Genomic DNA, 11,313 nt, shown 5'->3' with positions numbered 1-11,313 from the left:
GGTGTTCGGCCGTTGCTGGTTGCCGTTTAGTCGTTCTTCAGCGAGTTATAGAATCTCCCGAGGTGGAAGGGAGCCATAAAGATCATGGAGTCCCAGCTCCTGGCCCCACACAGGTCTACCCAGAATCACAGAATCACAGAATCGTCTAGGTTGGAAGAGACCTCTAAGATCATCTAGTCCAACCTCTGTCCTAACACTAACAAGTCCTCCACTAAACCATATCACTAAGCTCTAAATCTAAACGTCTTTTAAAGACCTCCAGGGATGGCGACTAAACCACCTCCCTGGGCAGCCTAATCCAATGCCTAACAACCCTTTCAGTAAAGAAGTTCTTCCTAACATCCAACCTAAACCTCCCCTGGCACAACTTTAGCCCATTCCCCCTCTCCTGTCACCAGGCATGTGGGAGAACAGACCAACCCCCACCTCGCTACAGCCTCCTTTAAGGTACCTATAGAGAGCGATGAGGTCTCCCCTGAGCCTTCTCTTCTCCAGGCTGAACAATCCCAGCTCCATCAGCCGCTCCTCGTAGGACTTGTTCTCCAAAAGTTCTGACCACAAGAATAAGAGCACAGTGCAAACGCTTCTTAAACTCCGACAGGCTTGGTGTTGTGACTACGGCCCTGGGGAGCCTGTTCCAGTGCGCCGCCACCCTCTTGGTGAAGAACCTCTTCCTGATAGCCAGCCTGAAATGGCTGAAAAGCTGTGTTTTCACACATCTCCCCATGCTCCCAGGGCTTCCTCAGCTGCCCTAGCACCAGTCGTCCACGGGCATTCGCCCGCTGGAAGGATCGTCCTCCCTGCTTGCCATCTCTTCTTATGTTAACACCATGTAGGTGCTCAAATCTCGCAGTCAGGCAGCAAAGCCCACCTGGGAGGAAGCCAAGGGGACAGCAAATGCCTCCTCCAGGCAGGGCTTTGCGAACCTCACTGACACAGCAGAGCGTACGGTGAGTTCCTTTGTTGGCCGAGCACAGGCCCTCGGCTTCTTGTTCACAGATGAAGTGTCGCAGGAAGATGCCTGGCGGCACAGAAGGTCTCTCGCCAGGCTGAAGTCCCTCCTTGCCCGGGGCCGTGAGGGTCATGGCTTGCCCCAGTCGGCCTCCTTTGGCCCTCAGGCTGGAGGCTGGGGTGAGGGACCCGGCTGAGCACAGCGTGCACTGGCTGTCCCTGAAATGCCACACGTTCCTGCCACACAGAGGAGCAGACAGCAAGTGTTTGGCTTCAGAACACAAGCAACCTAGTTTATTGGGATCTCCACAGAAGTTAACACAGAAGCAAATCTCTTAATGTGACGGTTGGTCGCTGTGCAGATGGTGACAGGAGTCTCTCTTGCAGCAGCATCTCCAGTTGGCGCAGGGGAGATTCCCCCAGCCTGCACCCAGCCGGTCCCGCCTGATTGCTGTGGCACACACATGATCTGCTGTTCTTAATTTTCTTAAACTATCCACATGATATCTCCTAACTATCTTAGATAGGTGCAGAAGACGTTCCTACATGACCATTTCTGCATCTCCAGGAACACCTCCTGCTGTTACAACTTTTGCACAGCGCGGTCCATGCTGCAGCAGAAAACACCTGGGGAGCTTGTGCTACATTCAGATCCTTGCCTGCAAGCTGTTAAGCAGCCCGTGTGGACACACTGGTGGTGCTCATCCACTGGTTTAGGCACAGCAGGAGGTCCTGCCCCAAAAGTCCTGTGACGACCAGTCAAATGTTGTCTTTGGAAGACAGCTAGGACTTCGGTCCATCATCTCCGCTCAGGTCAGCCCATTGCCTCACCAGCACAGATGTGAGCCAAGGAGCAGTGGGACCACCCTGGGATTGGGTGTCTGTTGTGTGCTGGGTGTGAATTTTGTTCTGTCACGCTTCCAGCTTAAACTCTACGGCAGACTGGTTGGTATAGCAGACCCTCAGGAAAAGGTCTCTTCTGGGCAGCTCGGGAGGGTTTCCAGTCAGACCTGGAAGGGTTCCTGGGTTTTCCAGCCTGTTACAGTAGATAAGGGGCACTCACCTCTCCTAGCTGCTCTGTCCCCGCCCGTGGCTTTGGTGTTGCACAAATTAAGGTCAATAATTGTGCTGCGCATGGCCCACACGTCCGTACTTGCCTGTCTGACCATGAGGGACAGAAGCTGGTGGCCCAAGAGGGAGAAGGCCCCTCCATGCAGGAACAGCGGTAGTTCTGGCCCTGAAAACAAGCAGCTCAGGTTTTGGTGGGGCCGAGAAGAGGAAGGTATAAAGAGCAGCAATGTGACTCCAGCCCAGTGCCTGCGACTCTGAGCGAATGCTTGCACTGCTGTGGCCTTGGGAGCGGAGGCAGCTTTCTTGCTGCCAGTGGGGCAGAGGAGAGAGTGCGTCAGAGGGCTTGGTAGTGAGCACCGGATATCCAGACCCGCAGCACAGGGCATTCCCTGCCTGGACAGGACGCTGGGCACCACGTTTGTCACTCAGCACCAGAAAAGGTGGATCCAGGGTGTGGAAAAAGCCAAGAGGCTGGGGAACCACAAAGATTGCCTTGAAGAGCAGATGCAAGCCCTCATAGGAAAATACGAGATAACTGGGGATTAAAAGGCACCTACAGAGTCAGTGCAGAGGCAGACGGAGCAGCATGGGAGGGCTTCGTGTCCGCTCCGTTCTGGTGACTGGAGCCAACCGAGGAATCGGCCTGGGGTTTGTCTGGCACCTGCTGGGGCTGCCAAACCCACCCGAGTGGGTCTTTGCAGCCTGTCGGGACCCCAAGGGACAGCGAGCACAGGTGAGGCTGGTGGCGGTGGGGGACAGCAGGGCAGGGCAGCGCCCGGTGCAGGAGCAGCCCCGTGGTGCGAGGCAGGGATGTGTGAGGGTCTCCATCACGGGGCTGCAGCCCTGGGCACAGTCCCAGGGCACAGAAAGCCGGGGTAGGACGGCCATGGGATGAGCTGTGCCCAGGGCTCCTTGGGGCCGGGCAGGGAGCTTCTGCTGCTGGGGCAGGTGATGGCCATGGTGGGCAGGGCAAGACACATGGCTCGGGGGGTGCGCGGGATGCGCAGAGACTGTGGGGATTGGGGAACTGGGCGTGAGGCAGTGCTGGGACAAGGCCTCTGTGCAGCCGGTCCTGCCTCTCCATGCCCACATTGTCCCGTCTCTTGCAAGAGCTGCAGAACTTGGCCTCCAAGCACCCCAACCTGGTCATCGTCCCACTCGGTAGGTGCCCAGGCTTTGCCCCAAGGCTGAGGGTCCCTTGCCTGGGCTCCCCGCTCTGCCCATACCACGTCCTCCCATGTCCCTGGGGTGGGGCCTCCGACTCCCAGCACCACGCGTGGTGGCAGCTGCCGAGGGGATCGGGTGCTCACCTCCCCGCCTTGCCCCTGCAGAAGTCACCAAGCCCGCCAGCATCAAGGTGGCTGCAGCCAGCGTCGGGGAGCGCCTCAAGGACTCAGGTCTCAACCTCCTCATCAACAGTGCTGGGATTTCACACTATAAATCACTTGACACCAAGACACAGGAGGACATGTACCAGATGTACGCCACCAACACCATTGGGCCCCTGCTGCTGAGCCAGGTGAGGCCCTCACCACAGCTCCAGGAACATCCCTGCCCCGCGGCCCCACGGCCCTCCCAGGAGCATGGAAAGTATGCTCCTCCCAGGAGCATGTCCCACTGGTCCTGGTGGGACAGGGCCCAGCTCCACTCTTGCTCTGGTGACGGGCCCAGCACTCCCAAGCTCCCACAAGAAGCTGGTGGAACTGACTGGGGCTGGTGCTAAGGGGCAGGGGGAAGAGGAAGGCGGCTGCTGGTGGTGCTGGTGGCAGCGCTGCCCACTGTGGAAGGAGCTGGTCCTCTCCCCTGCACCACCTCTGTGTGGACCCCCGCTTCTCCTCTCCTCGCAGGCATTCCTGCCCCTGCTGAAGAAGGCTGCCCAGGGGAGCCCGGGCTCAGGGCTGAGCTGCAGCAAGGCAGCCATCATCAACATGTCCAGCTATGCTGGCTCCATTCAGGACGTCTATCTCTGGGAGTACGGACAAGCACTCTCATATCGCTGCAGCAAGGTACTGCCACACTGCTGGGCATGAACCTGGACATTTTCCCTTCTGAACAATCTTGCATACCTCCCAACCTTCCCCTCAGTCCCTGCAACTCTCACGGCTGCAGCTGAGCTGCAGTCAGTCGCTGTTTCCCTCCCATGGCACATTCCTGTGCCTGGTCCCAGACCTAATCACAGAGGATCTTCATAGGACAGAGCTGCTGCAGGGAACTGGCCCTGCCTGCCCCAGCTGTGGGGTCTGCAGGTGTCCCTGTGCAGGCACCTTCTCCTCCCCACCCTGATCCCTGCGGTGTCTCCTTGCAGGCTGCTCTGAACATGCTCACCAAGTGCCAGTCCTTGGGCTACCAGGAACACGGCATCCTCTGTGCTGCTCTCCATCCTGGCTGGGTGCAGACGGACATGGGGAACACAGCCGGAGACACGGTGGGAGCTTTACCACGGTGGGTCCATCCGAGCCCCTGTGCTGGTTTTCCATGGAAGGCTGTTGTCACCCCGAGCTACAGAGCGTGACCTCCCTGCCTGCTCCGGCACCACTGTGGGCAGCTCTCCCTGCCCCGGGACCCTGCAGTGAGCTCTGGCGGCCCCATCACCTGGGTGCCCTGCTCAGCCCCTCTTCCCCTGGCTCCACTTCCCCCTTGGTTGAGCTGTTGCTTTCTGCGGGCCAGGCTCCAGGGCAGACCCCGGCCAGCCCTTGGGCACACATCATCATGTTTTTCCTCTGCCCCTGCAGCCCCCCGTGACAGTAGATGAGAGCGTAGGAGGGATGCTGAAGGTGATCTCCTCCTTCTCCGAGAAGGACACCGGGACCTTTCTCGACTGGGAAGGGAAAGTTGTGCCCTGGTGAGACACTGGACCAGCCTCATGCCCAGATCCTGGCAGCAGCCCCTCTGCTGCTTCCCAGCCTCCACCACACCCTCAATAAACCTTTGTCTGAAAGCAGCAGTGCTGCCATCCGTACCTGTCTGTGCGCTCGACAGGCTCTGGCACACTCTGTGAGCCTGCCCGTTCCCGAGTGGTCCCACTCCTCATCTGTGTGCGTGTCAGTGCCCACTGCTCCTGTCCCCTGCCCATACTGGGGATACCCACGTGTGTCCCACTGGAAATTACTCTCTGGGGGCAGCACAAGCGAGGCAGGGGCACAGGATCCAGCCAGCAAGAGGTCCCCGCAGGGGCTGAGGTGTCCAAGGACATGGAGCGAGAGGCAGTCGGCATGGGCAGAGTTGGGGTACAGGGCGCTGCGTAGCCACAGGTGCGGTGTGGAAGGGGGAGAAGCTGCTTCCTGTGTCCATGGGTGGGCAGGAGAGATGGGGGGGGCTGAGCTGGCGGTCACCAGGGCAGGCTGTTCCCTTCCCAGTCGAGGAAGGCGCCGGAGGTCTCTTGCGAGAGGCTGCCCAGCACCGCCAGGATGCCCTGCACACTGCGCTCCACCGTCATGGGTGCCTGCAGAAGAGGACAAGGATCGATGTCACTGCCGTGGCCAACGGTGGGCAGTGAGAGCAGCAGGCTCTGACCAGGCTGGAGGGTGCACAGGTGCTGCTGTGCCCTTTCCTCCCAGCTGGAGCAGGGCAGGGTGCTTGTAGGGGTGGACCTCCGAGCTATCCCCAGGCCTTCGTCTCCACCAAGCAGCAGAGGACCCAGCACTGCTGCTGCTTCCCTGCACAGCACGGTACCTGCTCTGTCCCCATGTCCGTCTTCACCCAGCCGGGATGGATCGCCGTGCACAAGATCCCCTTGTCCCTGAGCTCTGCAGCCAGGCACCTGGTCACCATGTTCTGGGCAGCCTGGAAGAGGCACAGGCATGCCAGCACCACACAGGGCTGGGGGAGCTGGGTACGTGTGGGCGGGAGGGAGATATTTTGCAGCTGAAGAGCTGTGGAGGTGGGAAATGGGGCTTTGCCCTGCAGTGGAGCATGGGCACAGCCTGGGCTGGTGCTCTGCATGCTCACCCTTGGAGGACCAGGATGAGGATGGGTGGCCTGGGGCAGGTGGGGGGGTCCCATGAGCTCCCCCCTCCATGGGGAAGCATCCCCAGCACCTCCCCCGACCCCTCACCTTGCTGGCACGGTACGGGTACATGGGGGCCTCCAGCACCCCGAGGCACAGCCCGATGGAGCCCACTTTGGAGGACATGTTGACGATCACAGCCCTGCTGCAGCTCAGCCTTGTCGTCTGTGCACCTTTCGCCGCCTTCTCCAAGAGTGGCAGGAATTCCTGACACAAGGACACCCGCACTCTGTTAGTATGGACCCTGGCTTTGAGGCCTGCCCTGAAAGTCCTCACACCATGGCTGCAGACCACGGAGGAGCAGCTGGATGGACACCCCAGGCAGAAGGGCAGTGGGTAGGGAGGGTGCCCCAAGGATGGGCCAGGCCCCCTCAGCTCCAGCCTTTCCTAGGTGAAGCCAAAGCCAGCAGGGAGGACAGAAGCTCCAGCCAGGGAGGAGCAAAACATGGGAGATGCTGCTCCTCAAGCCTCCCTGCTCCCCCAGCCATGGCCCTGTTCCCATCAGTGTGGCTCGTTCCACCCAGGAGAGCATCTCCCTGGGCAGGAGAACCCCCAAAAGCCCTCACATACCTTGGCAACCTGGAGGGGCCCGACCACGTTGGTGGCAAATGCAGCGAGCATCTCCTGCGAGTCCACGGACTGCAGCGTGGCGTGCGAGCCGATGCCGGCGTTGTTGACGAGCAGGTTCAAGCCCTGGCCCTCCAGACAAGACTCCACCACCTGCACGGCCCTGCGGATGCTGGGCAGGTCCACTGTGTCTGCCGGGGCAAAAAGAAGGCCATAACCATATTTGCTTCGTGTATTCAAGGAAGTTATGATTGCATTTTATAAGAGGTGCTTGGTCCTTGCACGTTGAGGCTCCCAGATGTAGTTCATGCACCGTTTCCACTAGAGGCCAACCACAGCCGAGTGTACAGGTTTTACTGATGGACAGCATTTTTGGAGAAACAATATAAGTAATATAATACACCAAGAGTGTACTTCTGTATTGCACAGCGGCTATTGGGGCTGCTAATGTACTGGGGACAGATTCATTTTATTATTGAATTACACAAAGATCTTTCCTGGGTGATATCCACTCAGATCATTTAGAGTGATCTTTTCTATTTTTTTAACAATTTGTGCTAAAATTGATCTTCCACACCGCCGCTTCCCAGGACTTGCAGCAGTTACTTGCAGACTGATTCTCAGCCTCCCCTCTTCTACAGATGCTCCGGCCCAGGCTGTGTGTTCAAGCCCTCTCCAGCAACAAGAATTATTGATTTTCCTGAAATTTTTATAACAGGGATAAGCACTTGTTTGGGTCTCTTTGAAAACCTGCTAAGATTTAGTTGCCCCTTTTTCATGAAACCAGTAGGGGTGGTATTTTTTAAGTTTGTGTTTGGTTGCTTGAGTTTTTGGATTTGCTTGTCAGGATCTGCATCACTTGATGAGTACTTTCTCCAAAGAAACGTCCATTGTTCATTTAAAAGGGGTCACATGAACACATTACACATCTGAAATGGGCCGGTTAGATCAACATTTAACATCTGTAGTGCTTTTTTATATCATAAGTGCACCACTGAGCCCGTAAGCTCCATGAATATTCATGTGCATGGGCACCTTGGGCTGTGCCTGTGCTGCTGAGCCCAAGCCCCTGTGCACACATTCCTGCACGCATGCTTTGCAGTGCTGATCTGATGAGCCTGCTGGGGGGAGAATTTGGGGAACTGGCTCTCTTATTGCCCCCCTGCCCTGAATGTTTCCGTTCTCAAGCTTGCACAAGACTGACTTCGCAAGGGTGGGCAGGGCTGAAGACAGCCTGCTCTTCCCTTGAACTGATGAGCACCAGAACAAGCCTTTTTCTTGGCATTTTTAACCAGTTTGGTGGATTTATGGTGGTGGTTGAAGACCTCGAGTCTTCTTTTAAAGCATTTGAGTGACTGGGACTTGCTTCAGCAGCACAGGCCTTTGGGGAGGTGCTATGAGAACATTGTGGGGGGAATTTGATGAGAAAATTGTCTGTGGGATTTGATGAGAAATGCTGTAGTGTGGGAATTAATTATCCACGGGGCAGCATAGATTTTTGGAAGATTAGCATTGCCTTATGAAAACAGCATCTTTTTCTCAACACCTGGCTTGAATTCGGAGCTGTTTGTGATTTTGGACTTTGACTTTTGTGCTGAGGATGCAGAGCGAGAGCCCAAACGTGTTCAGGTGCCGGTCAGCTCGGGGCTGATGCTGCTGGCACCGAAAGCCTTCCCCCAGCCAACTCACTGCCGGGCTGCTGGGGAAGCAGCCGTGGAATTCATGACAACAGCATGGACATTTCAGCGTGGACATTTCAGCACGAACATTTCATGTATGATCAGCTTCATGACACTTCACTGCACACTTTCCGGTGATTTCTTTTTGGGCAATGAATAAGCAGAGCTCTGGACTCTGTCACTCCACCACATGCAAGGGATTGCCCACTGGCTGGGGTGAATGATTAATTTCTGTGTTTGGACTGGCCAAGTCATTGCTCCAAGGGAGAATGGGGCCAGGCGTGCAGGACAAGCATGTTCCTATTGCTAGACCAGCCAAATTAGCCTCAGGCAACCTCTTATCTCCCCTCCACAACGGCTGAAACGGTGCCTACAAGCCATGTGCACACCCAGAAGACTCGGCTTTCAGCTGGAAGAAATGAAGGGATTAGAAAGGGAAAGAGAGAAATGGAGAATGAAAGAATGTGACAGGACTTACCCATTTTAGAGTTAATTTCTTTCCTTTCTGAAAAGAGCACTACTGTTATCGGTTTGAAGTTAACTATTCCTTAAGATGGAGTTTGGTTTGTTTGTTTGTTTAGCTTATTTTGGGACTTTATAGCCTGTCTTTTGGAGTGCATGTGTTTTTGGAAAGGTTTTTCGTTCCGTGGACAACCCCTTGAGATGTCTCCTTTATGTTTCAGTGAGCAAAGTAAGTTTGCTTTTCCTAACGCATAATGCCAGTTGGGGTTCACAGGTATTTTTGGAGATGCTAATTTTTTATTACAAAGATTTTCTACTTTATTAATCTATTCAGTCATAAGAGAGAGATTTGCAGATATTTTTAGTAAAGACTGACTTCAGGGATGCCTTCTTTGTTAAGAAATGCTAAAAATTCACTTGAACTTAGGTTCAAGTCAGGAGGATTCAAGTGAACCTTAGGCTGATAGTGATTTTTAACAAATTAATAGTTGGGTAGAGAAGACAAAGTTCTTGTCCTCTCTGGGTCTGTTTGTCACCGAATCTGGCAGACATCCCAAAAAGGAGCATGCCTCTGAGCCTGAGCAGCAACCTGGGATGCTAACACCAGCGCATGGCCACATTTCCCGTGTGTATCCTTTTAGCCTGTTTCTTTTCTCTCCTTTTATCAATAGCAAAGGAAATGTGACCATGGCCACTTCCAAAAAGACACCAACCCAACCCTGCTACTCAGAAACTGTTTGGTTTGTGAACCTGTGTGTCCCAAACCAAAATGCTAGGCAAACTGGGGCACCTTGAAGAACAGATGTCATGCCTTTCCCTTGAAACTTGGTCTGGACCCACCTCTGCCTCCCTCTGAAGCCAGTTTGATGGCACCCAGCCAGAGGACAGCTCTGCTCGTGGGAAGCTTTGCCAGACATTCCCAGGCATTCCCAGGCTGCCACCACCAAGGTCTGGCAAAGCTGTCCCCGTTCCCATCCCCACGGCGAGCAGAGTGCCAGGAGCATGCCCAGCGCGGGCAGGGAGGTTGCACCATACCTAGCTGGACCAGTCTGATGCTGGGGTGCTGGGCGGATAATTCTCGCAGGGCCTGGAGACAAAGGGATGGAGCAGGGGGTTAGAAGTCACCAGTGGCACCGCTGTGGTCCCAGCCACAGGTTCCCACCCATCCCAGCCATGGGACACCCCAGCCAGAGCAGACCGTGATGGCTTTGCTTTTGCTGGGGGAGTTACCAGGTGAAGGGGTGCTGCTGGGATCGGCGCTGTTCCCAGCCTGGGTGATGCCAGCAGGGAGAAGGGAATAGCTGGCCATCATCACTGCCAGGAGCAAGCACCAGGGTCATGGGCACCCCCTGGGCTCAGCCTGCCTCCCCTCCATCCTTGGACCACCCAGCCAAGCCCATTCCCAGCCAGGACCGGATCCAGCAGAGACCCAGCAGGGTGGTGGGGACCGCAATGCCCCTCGCTCACCTGGCCTGGGGACATCCCCGTGCACTGACCTTCCCTCTTGGACCATCGGGGTCCCGGCAGGTGGCGAAGATGTGCTGGGGGGCCTGGGGGCTGGCGGCGAGCTGCCTCACCAGCTCCAGCCCGATGCCCCGGTTGGACCCCGTCACCAGGACGCTCCGAGCCAGCGCGGCCATCCCCAAGGTGATGAGACAGTCACGGTGGTGACAAACAGGATGCGCCCAGCAGGATTGTCACCCGCTTGGCGTGATGGGAGCATGGGCACAGCCCAGGGTGTGGTTTTGGGCACCCACAGGGACAGCGATGCTGTCAGCAGCAGCCCTGGCACCTTGCCTGCCCTATGCAGAGCTGGGGGACCAGGGTGGGCATAGTGGGGGGGCCACATGTCTCCTGCATTGCCTGCTCACTGAGACTTGACTTCAGTAAAGCCTCAGCTCCCAAATCTGTGCAACCAGAGAAGAGTCACCTCCACTCAGAGCTCAGAAGAGCACTTGGAAGCACAACCAAGAAATGGAAGGGACTTAAGCAGGTCCAAATCTGGGCCGTGGCTGGCGATCTCCTGATATGGGAGGTGAGTTTGGGACAGTTGAACCAGGGGATGATAATCTAAGACCTTTTGAAGCCCAGCCTGGGTGCAGAGGGAGGGCAGAGCTCTGTTTGTAGCAGTGAGGTTGCAGCAGGCTCAAGTTGTACACATGCCTTCACCCAGGAGCCAGCTGAGAAGTCCCCCAGCTCCCTGCAGCCCCATTCTCCTGCTGCTGGGCACGAAGCCCACAGCCCTCACCCATCTTCCTGTCCTCACTCCATCACCCATCGTCCACAGGAGGAAAATGCTGGATGCCTAGCAGACCAACAAGTGCCCACAAAGCCAAGTCTCCTGCAGCCCAGACCAGCCTGGGGACACAGAAGGCAAAAGTGAGTAACGTGCTAAAGGAAACAAAGAACCACCATGTAAAAAGTCTCAGCCAAAATGGATGTGCTTAGCTGAGGAACTGGAGCAACCTGAATTTAAGTGGGGAGAGGAAATACAAAGAGGAGAGTAGTGGGGATGGATCTGTTACATCTGGATGTGGCCAAAACACACATCCGTTGCCCAGCCCCGCTCAGCCTGGC

At 56.2% G+C, this 11,313-nt stretch overlaps 2 protein-coding genes across 4 annotated transcripts; one reads left to right on the top strand and one right to left on the bottom strand.

Moving 5' to 3' along the window:
- Positions 1-863: 863 nt before the first annotated feature.
- Positions 864-10,766, bottom strand: LOC310905560 (C-signal-like). Of its 3 annotated transcripts, XM_083851994.1 has the most exons (6): positions 10,233-10,766; positions 9,772-9,823; positions 6,599-6,786; positions 6,077-6,235; positions 5,695-5,805; positions 5,335-5,464 (listed from the first exon to the last, which is right to left on the bottom strand). In XM_083851994.1, exons 1-6 carry the CDS (start codon positions 10,374-10,376, stop codon positions 5,351-5,353), a joined length of 768 nt encoding a protein of 255 aa, XP_083708120.1. In that variant the 5' UTR covers positions 10,377-10,766; the 3' UTR covers positions 5,335-5,350. The 3 variants fall into 3 exon arrangements, with proteins under 3 accessions (XP_083708121.1, XP_083708120.1, XP_083708122.1); XM_083851995.1 differs by lacking the exons at positions 5,335-5,464; positions 5,695-5,805 and adding an exon at positions 864-2,188 and having other exon boundaries at positions 10,233-10,570; XM_083851996.1 differs by lacking the exon at positions 5,695-5,805 and having other exon boundaries at positions 5,350-5,464; positions 10,233-10,570.
- LOC310905564 (C-signal-like) lies at positions 3,245-4,950 on the top strand. Its single transcript, XM_083852003.1, has 4 exons — positions 3,245-3,541; positions 3,870-4,028; positions 4,328-4,447; positions 4,755-4,950. The coding sequence occupies exons 1-4, from the start codon at positions 3,260-3,262 to the stop codon at positions 4,866-4,868; spliced, it is 675 nt and encodes a 224-aa protein (XP_083708129.1). The 5' UTR covers positions 3,245-3,259; the 3' UTR covers positions 4,869-4,950.
- Positions 10,767-11,313: the final 547 nt, after the last annotated feature.

Source organism: Anser anser (genome assembly GCF_964211835.1).
Source record: "Anser anser genome assembly, chromosome: 11".
Lineage (NCBI taxonomy): Eukaryota > Metazoa > Chordata > Aves > Anseriformes > Anatidae > Anser > Anser anser.
The sequence above is the reverse complement of the archived record's forward strand: the minus strand, read 5'-3'. Positions and strand labels throughout refer to the sequence as shown.